The 20023-nt window shown below is 34.2% G+C and overlaps 1 protein-coding gene across 1 annotated transcript in view; it reads right to left on the bottom strand.

Moving 5' to 3' along the window:
* The window catches only part of LOC135138580 (fatty acid synthase-like), a 45047-nt gene extending 26958 nt beyond the window's left edge, over nucleotides 1–18089 (bottom strand). Inside the window, exon 1 of the mRNA XM_064068561.1 lies at nucleotides 17228–18089. Coding sequence (XP_063924631.1) covers nucleotides 17228–17712 — 485 coding nt within the window. The 5' untranslated portion in view covers nucleotides 17713–18089. The remainder of the gene's footprint in view (nucleotides 1–17227) is intronic.
* Nucleotides 18090–20023: the final 1934 nt, after the last annotated feature.

Below are 20023 nucleotides of genomic sequence, written 5' to 3'. Positions count from 1 at the left end.
TATATTTTTGATAACACTTACCTACCGTTCGAGAAAAATTCAAAAAACAAAAATTTTGACTTTTGACATTTTTGAAGCACACATGGGATCTTCTGGAACTTTTGGCACTTTATCTCTACGGGTGTACCCAAGGTGTCTCCCAAAATTCAGCTCTGTCCTAGTTTTTGTGATTTGAACACTATTTGTATATCTATTTTGACCGAATTTAGTGCATTGCAGTAGAAAAATGGATTCGACCCCCATCTAATTGAAACCATTGAAGGTCCGGTCAAAATAGGCATAAAAATAGTGATCCAATAACAAAAACTCCGACAGAGCTGAATTTTGGTAGAGACCTTGGATACCCTAGTAGAAATAAAGTCCCAAACGTCCTCATAGATCCCATGTGTGCTAAAAAAGTTATTCAAGGTCAAAGGTAAAATTTTTGTTTTTTTGGATTTTTCTCGAAAACGGTAAGCTTTATACAAAAATTATAGAGCATAAAATTATCTACAAAAATGGTCCTTATACTTTTTTCACAAAAAATCACCATTCCTAAGTTATCGCCGTTCTAAAAGTTGAAGGAGTTACATTCTACATGATATGCACACATTTCCACATCACCTGTGGGGTAGTGTACTGGCGTGGTTTTTTTTAACGTGGTTTCCCCAGTAGGCCTACGATCTGTTATGACGGAGTTTTATGGGAAAATACTGTATTTACTGCATGATGATTATTGATTTTGATATTGATATAGTTGATTTAAATCAATCAACTATAGTTCTAATTTCCGTTAACATTTTAATCTGATTCATGCTCTTCAAATTCGACCTCAACAGTCATGTCTTCTTCAGTTTCTTCCTCTTCTTCCTCTTTTTCTTGCTGGATGTCCATAAATTGTTCAACTGAAGATAAATCAGTTGTCTTCATCGATATCACATGAATCTTCGTCTGTTGAATTCTGTTGGACATTCGAGCAAGAGTGGCCTTGGCAATTAGTGCACGCTGGTGAACACAACAACCCTACTCTTCTACAGCCACATCTAGTACAACAACCTTTTTTGCAATTGCAAAAAATAGTGTTTAGGAGTTTTTTCGGAGTATAGTTTGAATCCAAAGTATTATCTGTTAGTTTCCAACCCCAGTCTTCGAGGTTCAGTTGTTAGCCTAGCCATGTCTAGACTTGATACTATACTCGGTACAAGTGTTGATGAGCAGAAGCCGATGTTGAAGGAAGACACAATAGTTGTACTTGTTTCTTATTTGTTTTTTTTTTTACAAACGTTAAATATCTATACGTGTCGATACAATTAATTTTTTTGGAGCTCCACAAACAGCAAGGAGAAAGCGAATTCCTTTTGTGATCATCGTTTGGGGAGACGAGTCAATTTCTTCAAATCCTTTAGCGCAATCACGTTCTTTTTTTCAAATAATTGCTGATGTTTAACCTCTTCTGAACACTATCGCAGCCGGTTATTGCATGTAACAATAAAACGTGGTTTTGGCATTTTGGATAAGCAGATAAACTTCTTCAAGAATATATTTCTGTTCGCTGTTGACCCTTTCCAGGTTTTAAACAGTAAATAATTTTATCAATTTATGGTAGAAGGGACTGTTTAAGGACTGAGTTTCTGTTGAGTGTATATTCTCAGAATTAGTTAGTAGTTATTTATTATATTGTTCGTAGTTACGTATTTTGTACATTTAAGAGACACGAATGGCATTTACATTTATTTAATACAACCCGTGTAACTTTTTTATTCTGAAATATAAACCTGTAGGTTTTTTTTGAGGAAATCTGTATCATTTTAAAAGATCTATGTGGTGGCAACCTCACATTTTTATTATCACTTCCGGTAGAACCAGAAATGTAGTAAAATATTTAAAAAAATTTCCATTTAATTCAAAATCTAGTTGTTTGAAAAACGATAGTAGTTTAATCTGTCAGTTCGGCGTTTCTAACAATAATTTGATCATAATTTTTGAAGTTTGATGAGTGTTATTTTAGTGGCTCATAACGATAACATTATAGAAATTGTAGAAAATTTTAATAACGAAGACTATTTTCGTATGATCGTACTCTATGGGAAATGCGAAGAAAGTTTAAACGGCACTTGCCGAAAGTTCAACGAATTATATCCCAACAGGAGAAAGTTGTATCGAACAAAACTGAAACAAATAATTGAAAATTTAAAAAACCAAGGTCAGTTTAATGTGAAAACGAAAAGACCTGCAAATATCACCGAAGATTATGAGACGGTACTCAATGTTTTGCTAGCCGTTATTGAAAGTAAAGACATTTCTATTCGAGAGATTAGATCAACGTTTGGAATTGCTCAGTCGGCGTCCTTTTAAATACGCAAAGCATCAACATCTTGAAGCAGGTGCTTTCTTAAGGCGACAAAAGTTTGCAGAGTGGCTGCTAATAAGAGACCAAGAAGAACCACTATTCCTTCAAAATATCATTTTCAGCGACGAAGCATCGTTTACTAATAAAGGCATTTTTAACAGACGGAATACCTATTATTGGTCTACTGAAAATTAGCATTTATTTAAACCAAGAGGCAATCAGAGGGCGGGGAAATTCATTGCATGGATTGGTATTATCAACAACACGATAATTGAACCATACTTTTTTGACAACAACTTAAATGCCGAGCAGTATCTACGTATTCTGCGGCAGATGGAAGACGATTATTTAGATAACTTACCTCTCAAGCAAGTTCAAAACTTGTATTTCCAGCAGGATGAGGCACCAACTCACAACGTGAGGAACGTGGATAATTTCTTAACAGAAACATTTCAAGACCGTTGGATGGAGAACACGGGTCCAATAAGATGGCCTGCAAGATCGCCAGATATGAAACCCCTAGATTATTTTCTTAGGGGTTTCGTAAAAGACAATGTTTACTTTGAAGAATGGAGAGATAAAGAGCCCTTGAAAGAACGCGTCAGAGAAATTTGCATATCATTAAACCCACAGTTTATAACAAATGCCACACAAGGCATTCGTAGACGTGCTTAAATGTACATCCAACAAAACGGAGATATTTTTGAAAATTTATTGTGATAAAAACGTATACAATTGTTATTAGTTAGTTATTCAAAAATTACATTCTTGGTTGTTGTTAAAATTTTCATTGAAATACAGTGAACCTACGTAAATAAATGACATGAGTGTCAATTTTTCAAGCTACTAGATTGTCATCAATAAATATGAATTTTTCGTCAATTTTATTGAATAACTTTTAAAGTATTGATTTTAGACTATTAATTGCTTTTCATTTTTTGTAGTACACTACAAAAAATCAATCTTTCCATTTATGACAAAATATACCTAGTGTTCCATTAAAAAAAAATAAGTTGACGTCATTTCCGTTTCTACCGGAAGTGATAATAAAAATGTGAGGTTGCCACCACATAGATCTTTTAACATGAGACAAATTTTCTCAAAGAACTACATGTTTATCTTTAAGAATAAAAAAATTACAGACGTTGTATCAAATAAAAGAGACACCTGTATACATGGCATTTGTGTGCATCATGTAGAATGAAACTCCTTCAGCTGTTATAAAGGCGATATCTTGGGAATGGTGATTCTTAGGAAAAAAGTATAAGGATCATTTTTGTAGACAATTGTAGGATCTACAATTTTTGTCTGTGCTATGTTTTTGATAAAACTTACTGTTTTCGAGAAAAATCCAAACCAAAAATGTTGACCTTTGACCTTGAATAACTTTTTAGCACACATGGGATCTATGGGGAATTTTGTCCCTTTATTTCTACGGGTGAACCCAAGGTTTGTACCAAAATTCAGCTCTGTAGGAGTGTTTGTTATTTAAAATGTCTATTATGACCGGACTATATGTTAAATCTTGCTATTAAAACCATAGTTTAATCGAAAGGATGAATAAAATGTTCATAGCAACACTTTATTCACACGAATAAAGTAAAAAAAACTACAAATTTGCACTACCACTGAAATTTTCGTTGCTATGGATGTGTAAACATATTCAACTAAAATTTGCAACGCTTGATGGTCCACCTTCTGTAAAACAATCCTAATGAAAGGCCAGGAACATCCTTTGAATTTGACCGTGACGAAAGTATAGGCAACTTAGGCAATTTACCTTCTTTAAATGCTCATCATATTAGTAGGAGTACAATTAATATTTATGTAAATACTGTACCTAAAGATTTTAATTTTTTAATTTTGCGAAATTGGAAACAATCTTCTATGAAACACGTGAATAAACGAATAATATCCACTATAAAACATTATCACACGCGGCTTCGCCTCGTGTGCTAAACTGTTTTTTCGTTAGACAAAGTTCGTTTTTAGTCATTTATACCATAAATAGCTATTTTACTATTTCCAAACTCACCAGTTGATTGTTAAGAGCGTAGCAGAGAGTTAATCTACCATTTTCCGGTATAACGGTGCTTTTCGACACAATTAATTGCCCACATATCTGTATGTATTGCTTACAAGTAAGTTAAAGATGACGATAGAATACCCCAACATGCAGATAAGAAAAGAGAAATAGTTAAACAATATGATTAATTGATTATATTCATTAACAAACATCGGAACTATGCGACTGAATCCTAGAGCGCCAAAGCATTAGTCAACGTAAATAAGCGAGGTCATTCCCATGATTTACCTGGCAGACTGAATACGTCTTATCACTTAAGTTTTTCATCAATACGTTTTTATAAAAAAAAACACTCAGATTAATCTGCATAATGCCGCAATGAATGAGCTACTATCGTGAACTTGAACTTTGTTTTATAGTTCGGTTTTTGTATTAGTACATACACTTCTTAAATATGCGTAATTTGTAGTACCTGAAGAGACAAAATATCTGCATCGTATTTCCAGCAGCAGCTCTTCACAATAAATAACTAATTCATAATGTCATATCTATCTAGTCTACGTAGACCGTTGAAATAAAAAGAAAAGGTTAGCAGCAGTAGGTCAGAGTAGTGTAGGTCACTTTTCAAGTGATGCGTGGATAAATAACCGGTAGTTACGCTAGGCTCTTAGGGATGGGGGGGCGTGTCTAATTTGCAGACCACAGTTTATCTTGCAGACTGGGGGTTAAAAATGCTGCAATCAAGTCAAAACTCGACATTTGCTTATTGCTCAATACGAAAATTGTTGATACAAAATTTCAAACCGTTCGGAGAAACCCTTACAAACCACCCCCAAAACAACCTTGCAGACTGAGGCTTAAAAATACTCCAATCAAGTCAAAATTTGATATTTGCTAGTTTCTCGATACGAGCATTATCGATACAAAATTTCAGCCTATTCGAAGGAACCCTCAAAAATCACCCCCAAAACAACCTTGCAGACTGGGGGTTAAAAATATTCCAATCAAGTCAAAACTCGACAGACGCTTATTTCTCAATACGAAGATTGTTCATACAAAAGTTCAAGCCATTCGGAGAAACCTTTAAAAATCACCCCCAAAACAACCTTGCAGACTGGAGGTCAAAAATGCTCCAATCAAGTCAAAACTCGATATTTCTTAATTTTTTAATACGAAGATTCTTGATACAAAATTTCAACTCGTTCGGAGAAATCGTTAAAAACTACCCCCACAAAAAGCTTGCAGACTGGGGCTTAAAAATACTCTAATCAAGTTAAAATTTGACATTCGCTAGTTTTTCAATACGAGGATTATCGATACAAAATTTCAGCCTATTCGAAGAAACCCTCAAAAATCACCCCCAAAACAACCTTGCAGAGTGGGAGTTTAAAATGGTTCAATCAAGTCAAAACTTGATATTTCATAATTTTTCAATACGAAGATTCTTGATACAAAATTTCAACCCGTTCGGAGAAATCGTTAAAGACTACCCCCACAACAAGCTTGCAGACTGGGGCTTAAAAATACTCTAATCAAGTCAAAATTTGACATTTGCTAGTTTCTCAATACGGGGATTATCGTAAGTAACAAAATATCGAGTTTTGACTTGATAAGAGTATTGCAACAAAATATTTTTTCAAAACCAACAGAATATGAAACCCATTTTCTGTTAATTTTCTCTACCAAAATAAAACTCCTAAATATACTTTTTCTGGAGTCTAATGGTAATTTTTATTTCCAAAATTGGTGGGTAGATAATTTAGTATTCAAGGGTACATTAGGACTTAGCTTTATAAATAAGGTATGTAGTGCCATTGGATTGGAAAGATTAAAATCATGTATATTTTCAAATTCTACTTTTTTTTTTCTTGAATTTTCACATCTATATCGTTATTTCAATACAACTAAAATGTTCCTAAATACATGCACTCAACTAGATTAGCCGTCTTTACTTTTACTAAGATTTTCCAATTTTAAGTCACTTTCACCGCTGGTACGTAAAAAAAGAGAGAAAAACTACTAAATTTTTTTTTAAACCAAGCAACCTTTCTTGTTTCCCATTTTATACAATTTATGTCATATGTCAATTAACGCTTAAACAATGTCATACAAAATAGAATTGCAAAAAGCCATATATCAGTTAATTACCGAAGTACCTAAAAGTGAAATTGTGAATATATTTTGGACCAAATATGTTATAGGTACTCGCAACTAAGTATGCACACAACAATTAAAGACTGCGAGGTAGCAATACCACCTGGTATTAATTTGCCAAAAAGTGATAGGCCACGAATTTTCAGTGAAATAAGTTTAGAAAGATTAAGAAGAAATAGTAAAGACAAGAATCTGGAACATCAACAAGAAGATTGATTAGCTCGATTGTTTAGAGTTCCCATATAACAGTTTCTAAAGAAATAGACAAAAACAACTTAAAATACAGCAAAAAAGCTAAATGTTAAACATACAGCATCGCAGTTACAGAGAATTTTCAGATGTTCCCGGCTATTGAGAATTCATCATTTTCTGGATAATCGTGTGGTTATGCTATGCGATGAAAAATAGTTTACGTTTGCCTATTCCGAGATGGAAGGTAACGATGGATTTTATACAAACAATATAGAAGAAATTTCAAATAAAATTTAAGTCGAAAGCAAAATTTGAAGATAAAATTTTGGTTTGATGGGCTATATCTCCGGCTGGCGCTTCAGCACCATTCATTGGTCGTATTAGTGGTGACGCGGTCAATACATAACAATATATGACAACACGATAATAACAACGATGTAATATTTTGGCCAGATTTTGCAAGCTGCCATTATAATAGAATGTCCAGGGATTGGTTAGAAAGAAATAATATAAATTTTGTACCTAAGAAAAGATAATCCCCCCCATAATGCCCCCAGTGCGAACAATCGAAAACAACATTTGGGCAATACTAGGTAGAAAGGTTTACAACAACGGCTGGGAAGCCAATTTAGAAGAACAATTAATAAGCACAATCTACCAGAAAGTTAGAAAAATGGACGTGGACACTATCCAAAGGCTGTAAGATCTATGAAGACAATTTTGCGTCGTATTGAATATAATGGATCTTTATCTGTTTTCCTATTAATAATAATTAATTAAGAAATTAGCACTTTTCTGGGTTCTTTATGAAATTCAAATAAAATTAAGTTTGAGCTTCCTATTATTACTTTAAACTTTCTCTCAAAACGTTTTCTTTACGTTAGGTTTCTCAAAAATTAAAAAATGTCTAATGTGCTTTAAAATAATGTCTTTAAGATTTTGTTTCCTCTGAATTTTAAATTTTCTCTTCTGGACACCACTTTGTATTTTTTGACTGATGATGAAAGTTTAATAATAGATACCCCAAAGAACTTAAAACCAGCATATAGTATGTACTGAATGAACCAAGTAACAGCAAAAATGACGTGTAAAAACACACCCCAAATTGAGAGAATGAACGAAAAAATGCCGAACTTATGCATCCTTACATAGTAGCAACTGATTATTATCTAACAGCGATAAACATAAACTCAAATTATCGCAATTCACGTATCTATAACAAATACTCCTATATTCGTAATTTACATATTTTGTAAATTTAAATTTAAATATTAATAAATTAATTAATAATTAACAATAAAATAATAAAAAAATAAATTAAAAAAACTAAATTAAATTTAAATAATAAAATAATTTTTTGGAGTGATTCGTTTAGGGAGCTTTTAAGGCGATCGCTGGGTAGCCGGGCTGTTTTAATCCCTAGTCTGTTTCTTTTAAGGATTTCTACGAATGTACTGAAATTTTGTATCAACAATCTTCGTATTGAGAAATAAGCAAATATAGTTTTGATTGGAGCATTTTTCAACCCCCAGTCTGCAAGGTTGTTTTGGGGGTGGTTTTTGAGGGTTGCTCCAAATGGGCTGAAATTTTGCACCAAAAATCGTCGTATTGAAAAACTAGCGATTGTGAAATTTTGACTTGATTAAAATAGTTTTAACCCCCAGTATGCAAGGTTGTTTTAGGGGTAGTTTTTAACCGTTTCTCCGAACGGGTTGAATTTTTGTATTAACAATCTTCGTATTGAGAAATAAGCAAATATCGAGTTTTGACTTGATTGGAGCATTTTTAACCCCCAGTCTGCAAGGTTGTTTTGGGGGTGATTGTTGAGGGTTTCTCCGGAATAGGCTGAAATTTTGCATCAGTAATCCTCGTATTGAAAAAATAGCGAATGTCAAATTTTAACTTGATTAGAGTATTTTTAAGTCTCAGTCTGCAAAGTTGTTTTAGGGGTGGTTTTTAACTGTTTCTCCGAACGGATTGAAATCTTGTATTAACAATCTTCGTATTAGTAAATAAGCAAATGTCGAGTTTTGACTTGATTGGAGTATTTTTAACACCCAGTCTGCAAATCTGTTTTAAGGGTGGTTTTTAAAAGTTTTTCCGAACGGCTTGAAATTTTGTATCAAGAATCTTCGCATTGAGAAATAAGCAAATATCGAGTTTTGACTTGGTTGGAGCATTTTTAACCCCCAGTCTGCAAGGTTGTTTTGGGGGTGATTGTTGAGGGTTTCTCCGAATGGGCTGAAATTTTACATCAATAATCCTCGTATTGAAAAAGTAGCGAATATCAAATTTTAACTTGATTAGAGTATTTTTAGGCCCCAGTCTGCAAGGTTGTTGTGGGGGTAGTTTTTAACGATTTCTTCGAACGGGTTGATATTTTGTATCAACAATCTTCGCATTGAGAAATAAGCAAATGTCGAGTTTTGACTTGATTGGAGGATTTTTAACCCCCAGTCTGCAAGATAAACTGCAAATTAGAAGCGCCTGGGATGGGGTGAAATTAGAGAATAATAGCTGACGAATGTGTATTTTGTAAGTCTGGGATTGCCAAATTTTTTTATTCATCTAATCAATGCATAACATTAATAGGTTTTAGTATCCGTAAATGCCGGTCATATCCGGGTCAGTGATGAGTCCTACCATAATATTAATAAGATGTATTGTCAAATAGGAAATACATTTCCAAATTCGACAATATCCCAATGACTGAGGTTATGAAAGTAAGCAAAGCATTTAGCGACAATTACAATAGAGAGGAATGAGGAACATCAATATTGATGATATAATAGTAAAAGACTTAACTACATTAGGAATAACTGAACATTGAATATCGTAATTCGTTTTGCTTTAACGTACGTTACAAGCATACAAAAATACCTAATCGGTTAATTCTCGATGTTTTTATAATAAGCACCACGCCTGAATGTTGAAACTTCTAGCCGACACAATTAAACGATTGTACTTTTTGCGGTAAAGATTCCTGATAAATTTTTGTAACACCGACACTAATACATATTCGATCAATGAGAGTGAATCTGTTTTTAGTGCTATATTTCATTTAATACATTGACAACCTCATTCATGGACAAGGGAAGATAAATACTAATACTAATTATTATTATTTTTATTATTGTTACGAAATAAACTCATACGCCGCCTCGGTACGACGCCTTGGGTTTTCTCGAGAGCTTTCTAGTAAGTATGTACGTATGAAAGCCACCTTTTAAGCAAATAAATAAAATTATAATCATTTCAATGCCTTGTGATAACCCAAACATGTCGCCCTAAATTCACACATGGATGAAACGTTACACTTGGTTGCCAAGATTTAACGATTTTCTTAATTTCTTTTATTCAAATTATTCAAATGCGATTTCGTCCGGTTGTTTTTTTTTTCGCCAAATTTGAATCCACATTTGGACACCACAGCGTTTTATATGTAGAAACGTGTTACAGCCCATAATAGAAGTTTGAACTTTAGACCTATAATAGGTGCCGATCGGAAGTGAAGAACCCAAACCAATAAATGACGACGGTTTTTCAAATTGGTTACCTAAACGAGCGTCCTCAATTGTTTCATCAATCATGCGAACACATGTTTATTCACACATGCTGTTTCACATGGAAAGGCCGACATTAAAATCGCACCTATCATCGTGAGCAAAAAATTCTAGTCGTCAATGTCATTTTTGTGCACCGAATTAAATGGCACACGCTGATACTGACGACCAGAATTTTTTGCTCGCGACGGTATCTCGTTTTTAAAAGTACCTACACAGGTATTCAGTAATATCACTGATGAATACTGATGATATTTTGGTTAAGCTGACAACAAATTATACCATTTGTATCACTATCCTGTTAGTAATGATACGAAGGCTGACGGCAAGAATCGTCTATATAGTTAATGGTCCTTTTTCGCATTTCATATGGTACGTCGAAGACGATAGATTAAAAGACGTTTGATGGGCGACCAGCTCTAGCTTGTATCCTCGTCTTTTTCGCACACCAAGAGATAGGTAATATGATTCCACGTTTAGAGACTGATTTCTGTTAATAGGACCTGCACTCTGATATTCAAATAAAGAATAAGCCTAGTGTTAGTTTGGTGTTTTCGGATTTGGTAGAAACACTGGATAGGAACTTTAAACACTGCTACGATGGGGAAGACCGGATCATAAATTTGAAAAGACAATGGTGTATGTAATACAAACATACGTTAATGAAACCATTCAACGTAGATTTCACGGAATTGTTTTTCTTCGTTAGTGCCATGCCAACGCCATTTACGATATTGTTTTATCATGATTCCTAAAAAACGTTTTTTTCGAACCATGCAACTTACTAGTTCAATAGCGACAACACTCATTTTTTGTCCGATGAGACTCCACATGCTCGTCAACAAGTACGAGTTCAAGAGACCGTTTTCGATAAACGTGTATCGGTTGGATGCAACAGTTAGTTTGTGGAAATCAACAGTGTCCAGAAAATATCGTAGAGCTTCAAGAACAAGTGATATTTATCAACAAACATCTTGCGACGCTCTGACGCCTGTATTGCTACTCAGGGACAACATTTTCAACACTTCTTGTAGCATTCTAAGTTACTCTTATTTTTGTTCCAATAAACAATGTAAAATCGTTGTGGCAAGGACCAAACATCCGTTAAAATCAAAAGTCGATCGTCATGAAGCATTACCAAAAAAACTTTAGCACTGACCATTAACGATGAATGAATCCATGAATGAGTGATAAGCAGCAAAAAGTCGGTTTTACTTTTAATTGAAACTGAAAGTGTTTACGTCGTTTTTATTCGAACGTTTTTCCAACTCTGTTTACGAGGTGGCTGAGCGTCTTCGTATCGAAGGTGGTTCACGGAGGTTTTGCCCCATTCGATTTTCAATTTGTTTTTTCTATATTTCGATACTACCAGGGTGGGGAATACCGTGTTTAAAATTATTGCATATACAGGGTTATTCAGCTAAGATGATCCATTTATGTTTTTAAAATAGGCAACCCAAAATACCGATTCCACCTGAACCTGGATTACAAACAATGTTTCAAAATTGAATTGACTAATGACATTGTGAACGTCGTTTAAACGTAATTTTGACCCACGTCTGGTCAGGATCATTGCCGTAGAATACAAAACAGTTGTGTTATGCGTCTCTTCACGAGTTCTCATCTCATTTATGGGCATATATTAATCAAAAGAAAAATGTCTCGAGTATCCCAGGCCATGTGTTCAATAATGGTATTGAACTAACTGATTCATTTCAGTGACGTCTTTAGTAGTGATAATATCTGTGATAGTTTCCCAGTCTGTGATAGAGAAAGTGATATAGTGAGCGTCTTACACAATTTCGTAATAAATACCTGTGATATTTTGGATGCCGTCAAAAAAGTCAGTTCTAATTTTACTATGGGTCCTGACAATGTGCCTGCTTTCCTTGTAAAAGACTGTATTTCTTGTTTATGTGAACCCCTTTGCTACTTGTTTAATTTAATTATTGCTGAGGCTGCATATCCTAATAAGTGGAAGTCTACTAAAGTTATCCCGGTCTTCAAATCTGGCGTACGTAATAACATCGAGAATTATAGGCCCATTGCAATAGTTTCAAATTTTAGTAAGATCTTTGAAAGAATTGTAGCTAATAATTTATATAGTCATGTATCTAATCAACTTAGCCCCAGTCAACATGGCTTTATAAAAGGAAAGTCAACTTCAACAAATCTGTGTGAATACATCCAATACATATCTGATTCTCTTGAAAGTAAAAAACAAGTTGATGTTATTTACACAGATTTATCTAAAGCTTTCGATGTGGTTAATCACTCGATTTTGCTTGATAAGTTGAGCAAATTTGGCCTGTGTAGTAATTTAATAAAGTTATTTCAATCCTTTTTGTGTAATCGCATTCAGTATGTTGAGTACCGTGGTTTTCGCTCTCAAACTTATGTAACTACGAGTGGTGTAACGCAAGGGTCAAACCTTGGACCTATTTTATTTATTATATACTTCAATGACGCACTTTTAGAATTTAAGTGTCCTATCTTTGTGTACGCTGATGACATGAAGGTGGCTAAAACTATTACCACGCTTGATGATTGTTACTCGCTTCAAAATGATCTTAATAATTTTATTATATGGTGTCACAATAATAAACAAAATATTAATGTAGCCAAATGTAAAGTAATAACCTTTTCTAGATCACCTGATACTACACAATTTAAGTATGAATTAAACGATACAGAAATAGATAGAATATTCCAAATTAAAGACCTTGGTGTTGTGGTTGATTCAAAATTGTCATTTATACCCCATTTTCAACATATTTGTGATCATGCTAATAGAATGTTAGGGTTTATTATAAGAAATACTGTCGGTTTTACCAATGTTGATTCTTTGCTTGTATTATATTATTCATTTATTCGTTCTAAACTGGAATATTCATCCGTCGTATGGGATCCATACTACAAAATTCATATATCTTCAATAGAGCGTATTCAAAGAAAATTTTGTAAACATTTATTTTATGTTAAATTTGGCAGATATCCCGTAAGAACTTGTTCGAGCGTAGTTCTTTTCAATGAATTTAATCTATACTCGTTGAAGGATAGAAGAACGGTGGCAAATATTATATTTTTACATCAGCTGATTCACGGGAAAATTTTTTCACAAAATCTGCTTGGTAATCTTAGTTTTCACATACCGCGCTTAAATTGTAGATATGCTGGAACATTTGCAATAGATTGGTGTAGAACTAATCAACATTTCTATTCGCCGTTATATAATATGTGCAGAAGTTACAATAATATTGCTCCTCTTGCTGACATCTTTTTACAGAATATCAAACATTTCACTTATCTGTGTAAAAATGCAGTTCTTACGCCACTGTAGTTGACATTCCTGCATGTTGAGTTATATAATTTTTTAGTGATTAGTGTTTAGTTATATAATTGTTTTGTATTGATTTCTTTCTTTTTTTGTTATATGTATTTGTGTATACTTATCCGGAGTTATGTACAAGTATCCACATAGATCTTTGTCTGTTGGATAATAAATTACGATTATTATTATTATTATTATTAAGTGAGTCAGTACGTTCTGCGTCAACCCTCATACAGGGGTTGCTAATTTATACAAAATATCTAACTTCTCATGTTTATACTTATACATTTTATTGTGTCGAACACAGAATTTTTTTCCAATAGTATACTCCGGTGGTGCAGTATTAACCCTTAAAACCCCGTAACAGGGTTGTTTTCTAAAAAAGTTTTATTATTCGTTAAAATGGTGATAATATGCTTGCTTGCGTACCAGATTACCACCCTGGTGGTTATTCTGTACCTTCTGTGTGAGATGGGTGTGCGGATTATTCGCAGATTGTATTTGATTGGGCGACACTATGAATGTCGTTTAAACGCAATATTGAGCCAAGTCTGGTCAGGACCATTCCCGTAGAGTAAAAAATAATTGTTATGTGTCCCTTTACGTTTTCTTATCAAAGTGGGTCGTTACGTTCAGCGTCAACCCCCTTAAAGGGGTTGCTAATTTATACAAAATATTTATATAACTTTTTTAATCATGATTACAGTTATACATTTCATTGTGTCGAACACAGAATTTTTTCCCAAAAATATACTTCTCTCGGATAATATTAACACTTAAACCCGCGTAAAAGGGTTGTTTTTTAAAAAAGGTTTATTGTTCGCTATAATGGTGATAATATGTTTGCTTGCGCACCACGTGACCATTGTGGTGGTCATTTTTTATCTTCTTTGTGCGATTGGCGTGCGAATTATTCGCAGATTGGATTTGATTGGGCGCCCCCAATTTGGGATTGGATTTGATTGGGCCAGATTGGGCGACACTGTGACCGTCGTTTAAACGTGAAATTGAGGCACCTACGGTCCGTATCGTTGCCGTAGGATGCAAAATGGTTGCGTAATGTGTTTCTTTACGACTTCTCATCGAAGTGGGTGGTTACGTTCTCCGTCGACCTCCTTATGGGGGTTGCTAATACGCAGGAAAATATTTATGCATTTTTTTTTGAGTATGCTTATCGTCATAAATCCTATCGTGTCGAACACAGAATTTTTTCCCAAAAATATACTCCTGTCGGATAATATTAACACTTAAACCCGCGTAAAAGGGTTGTTTATTAAAAACAAATTATTTTTCGCTATAATAGTGATAATATGTTTGCTTGCGTACCACGTGACCATTGTGGTGGTCATTTTTTACCTGCTTTGTGCGATTGGCGAGCGAATTATTCGCAGATTGGGCGAGATTGGGCGACACTGTGAACGTCGTTCAAACGTAATATTGAGGCACGTGCGGTCCGTATCGTTGCCGTAGGATGCAAAATGGTTGCGTAATGTGTTTCTTTACGACTTCTCATCGAAGTGGGTGGTTACGTTCTCCGTCGACACCCTTATGGGGGTTGCTAATACGCAGACAATATTTATGCATATTTTTTGGTATGCTTATCGATGTAAACGTTATCGTGTCGAACACAGAATTTTTGCCGAAAAATGTACTCCGGTCGGATAGTATTAACACTTAAACCCGCGTAAAAGGGTTGTTTTTTAAAAAAGGTTTATTGTTCGCTATAATGGTGATAATATGTTTGCTTGCGTACCACGTGACCATTGTGATGGTCATTTTTTACCTTCTTTGTGCGATTGACGTGCGAATTATTCGCAGATTGGATTTGATTGGGCGCCCCCAATTTGGGATTGGATTTGATTGGGCCAGATTGGGCGACACTGTGACCGTCGTTTAAACGTGAAATTGAGGCACCTACGGTCCGTATCGTTGCCGTAGGATGCAAAATGGTTGCGTAATGTGTTTCTTTACGACTTCTCATCGAAGTGGGTGGTTACGTTCTCCGTCGACCCCCTTATGGGGGTTGCTAATACGCAGACAATATTTATGCATTTTTTTTGAGTATGCTTATCGTCATAAATCCTATCGTGTCGAACACAGAATTTTTTCCCAAAAATATACTCCTGTCGGATAATATTAACACTCAAACCCGCGTAAAAGGGTTGTTTATTAAAAACAAATTATTTTTCGCTATAATAGTGATAATATGTTTGCTTGCGTACCACGTGACCATTGTGGTGGTCATTTTTTACCTTCTTTGTGCGATTGGCGTGCGAATTATTCGCAGATTGGGTTTGATTGTGCGCCCCCAATTTGGGATTGGATTTGATTGGGCCAGATTGGGCGACACTGTGACCGTCGTTTAAACGTGAAATTGAGGCACCTACGGTCCGTATCGTTGCCGTAGGATGCAAAATGGTTGCGTAATGTGTTTCTTTACGACTTCTCATCGAAGTGGGTGGTTACGTTCCCCGTCGACCCCCCTATGGGGGTTGCTAATACGCAGAACATATTTATGCAATTTTTTTGAATATGCATATAGATGTATATTCTTGTGATCGATTCAGAATTCTTTCGAGCCTTGTTCTCGGGTAATAAAATGTTAACAACTTATTCTATTCGTGAAGGGGGTGCTTTTTTCAAATAATTGTATTTTTCGTTATAATCGTTTCAATAAGCGTTTTATTTCCATAATAAATAATTATCTTTTACGGCATTTTATTGTAAATGATAACGCAAAGCCATTTTGGGAATCTAAACGAAAGCAACAAAATTATTTATATTAGGGACATCAATGTTAGTGATAAAATAAAATAAAATGTTCCATTTGCACGTTCTAGCACACTCCAAACCTAAATTGTATTTATTACATCACATTTTGCTTTTTAGATGTTTTTATTGGTAATACACAATTATTTCCAATTTTCACAATCAAATCCAATCAAATCCAATCAAAGCCCTTAATTGTGTTTGCCCAATCAAATCCAATATAAGTTCAAATTGAATCCCAATTAACCCAATCAAACACAATCTGGTCCAATCTAACTTAGATTGGGTTATATTGGATTTGATTGGGCATTTTTAACAGGGCTCTTTGTACTCCGTATCACTTGAACCTGTATTTTTCAGACATTTTTAACATTTTGACCGCCAATTCTGTTTTTCTATTTTTCTTAAAGTGCACAATATCATGGCTTCTTTCTAGATAATCCCACACATTTATTTAAGTGAACCAAAGATTCTAATGACAAATTTCAAAATTTGATAATTTTTCATCTTACACAACCTGCATAAGGTAGATAGAGAAAAAAATTTACCTGGGGCATTTCCACCACTATACTTCTTTTCCTCACCTTTAAGAAATTAAAACGTTCATTATGGAATTAACTAAATATACGAGTATGTTAAGAAAAATGTCCCTACGCGGATTAATTTCATTAAAATCGTTATTGTAGAATGTCATATCTCTCCCACAGTACCTCTTCCAGTGGCTTCGACAGAAAAAACTTACTCAAAATTAAAATAGATAATTAAAATACATTACAAGGAACACAATGAGCACACACAAATTATCTTGGCCACCTTTTTCTTTGATAATAAGCAATTGATATTTGTTAATAAAATTTTCTTACCCGGTAATGACAAAATTTTTCGATTTCGTTGTCTCGAATAAAGTAATATTCTCAACATCTGAGTAAGAAAAACCAATAAATACGCCAGTTTTACTTCCCTTCAGCTCCAGCGGATTTACTCCAGCATCCATGATAGCTTCTACGACAGTTTCCATCAAAACTTTCAGTGCAGGATCTAAATTATAAGCTTGACGATAATGTAGCCCGAAATACCCCGCATCCAATTTGTTAATATTATTAATGTGAGCACTTCGTTTCGGCACATTGGGATGATCGATTTTCCATCTTTTCTCATTTTCGGTAACCATCTCCATTTTGTTAAACAAATTGTCACGAAACTCATACACATTGTCAGATTCTGGAAATCGGCCGGACATGCCAGATATGACTACTTCCTCGCCGGCTGGCGGAGAGGACAACCAGCGACCATATTGAAAATTAGCGTTGAATAATTCTTTTTCTTGAATTTCGTTTAGGTCCATCATGATCACCCAACAATGTTAACAGACACAAAAAACACACATGTATTTGTGACAAAAAATTTTCAATCTTGTTGAATGCGAAATGTGCAGGTACTTATAACTTCTGAAGCGGAAATGGACACGAATTTTCTAACATTGAAATACGACGAAAAAAAATTTACATTTTTAATGAGTTCTAGTTGGTCGAGCAATTCAAAACAATAGTTCATGAAAAGAGGATAATTAACATTTAAATTTGACGTTACCTGTCTAAGCAATAACCAAAAAAAAAATAGTTAACTTACCCCTCATTTCCTAAACTTTTTTTACTCAAAAGCTAAATCAGTCTCAGTCGCAATGAATGCTAGACAACTCGATGGAATGGGCTGTACTGATGAGATCCAACAAGATCCAAACTGCAGTCTACAGCTTCCCAACGGGTTGTCTAGCCTTCGGTGTGATTAAACAGCAAAATATTACTTATCTTAACCCCATTCGTGTAACAATAAACAGAAGTCGACAAATATAGAGATAATTTTTAATTTTACGGGTCATACAGCTTTACAGTATATTTTTTACTCGAAGCTAAATACTTCTTCTGGACGTTCAGTTGGATTTTTTATTAAAAAAAAAGTTAAAACGCTTCAAACTCTGTGAAGTAGTAGTATTTCCTGCATGACCTAAGTTTGAAAAGTATATGCAGTCATTTCTTATTATTATCGCTTCCGTCCAATGTGTTTAGATAACCTTGAACTTACTTCTGGCCTTTGAATTGTAATATCAGCGATTACGTGACTTCTGAGTGTATTTAGTATTTTTTTGACATTGATTTTAACATTCGCAAATTCAATCTGTATTATGTCGGGTGATTTTTTAAATTTCTGCTCTAGTTGGAGTAAGGAGAGACCAACAAAAATATGTAAAGACATATCAGGATGTGACTCTTAAAAAATAAAACATTCCAGCCACTACCAAGTTTAAATATAGAAGAACTCAGCGAAAAAGAAAGACAGCAAAAATAGATTAAGATGTAGTAATAATATATAGTGCTCTATTTGAAAAAACTGGAAAATCGATATTTGAAAATTGTAATAATGAACACAATTTTATTAACACTCTATATAGTGTTCCATTAAAACAAAATGTTGAATCTTACACCTCAAAAACCAAACACTGTATACTGCGAGATAATTTTTCTGTATGCTATACAAAGAACCGCATGTATAACTTTGAGCTGAGTTTTTTTCATTTTCAATAATTAATGAAATGTCGAGGAACGCATGTTTAGGTACTCGACCTGTGTAGTAAAATTACAAATTAACGTCTGAGTTGTGCTATTTGCATTATTCGAAAATATCATTTAGAAAGATAGTGAACATCAGTGGCTCTAAATTGGATCCTCGTGCTATTCCAATATATGACTCATATAAGGTAGATTTGAAACCTATATATTCAACGTATTGAGTTCTACCAACAATAAAAGACATAAATAATAAAGCCGTATAAATGTAAATTATGTCCACGAGTCCCGAAATACGAAAAAATAGTATAAAGTAAAAATGGACGAGAATAAAATTATGGATATAAATGTAAATTATTTAATAAAAGTATGTATTACGGCTTTTTTAGCTTTGTACTGTCAGTAAGATGAACTTTCTAGGCAATTCAATTATGTTAGAACATCCAGTTAGATTTTTTATTTCAAAATAATTTGAGTACTTCACGGTTCAATGTCCTTTAATAAACGAAAAAAATTGCGTCTTTGATTTAGATTTTCTATTCAACGAAATAAGTTCAAAATGCATATGCAGTCCTTGTTACTGTCGTTTCCGCCCAATATTTTGAAATTATCTTGCACTTCTGGCCTTTACTTTACATCAGCTATTATGTGAGCTGTTGTAGTCTTATTTTCACTATCCGAGCGTAAGCTATGGAAGTATTGTAGTATAGGATCCATCCGACAAATTGCTACTTTCATGTTTTCTCTACGTTTCATGATCCCTGGAGTATGAAAACATAAGTCTCCCGCTTCTGTCTGTCTCTCTGTCTATATGTCATCTGCCGTCTGTCGTCTGTGTCGATTTTTTTTAGACAGGTAATCTTCGAAACCACCAAGCCGATTGTTGTCAAATTTGATGTCTACATTCATGTTGTATCAGGAGACTTTGTTGCTTGGTGGAGAATAAACGCGTTTGAAATTAATACAAAAAATATGGAACTTTGAGATTTTCCCTTAAAAAGGCATTCATACTAGATTCTATTAGGTAAAAATTTGAGTACCGCATTTTAAAGATAAATTGAACATTTTTCATAACTCTATTTTAATGTGTTAATA

This window comes from Zophobas morio, unplaced genomic scaffold, assembly GCF_036711695.1.
Source record: "Zophobas morio isolate AGI-343-1 ecotype UQ-CSIRO unplaced genomic scaffold, CSIRO_AGI_Zmor_V1 ptg000030l, whole genome shotgun sequence".
Lineage (NCBI taxonomy): Eukaryota > Metazoa > Arthropoda > Insecta > Coleoptera > Tenebrionidae > Zophobas > Zophobas morio.
This window is presented reverse-complemented; position numbering and strand designations above follow the sequence as displayed.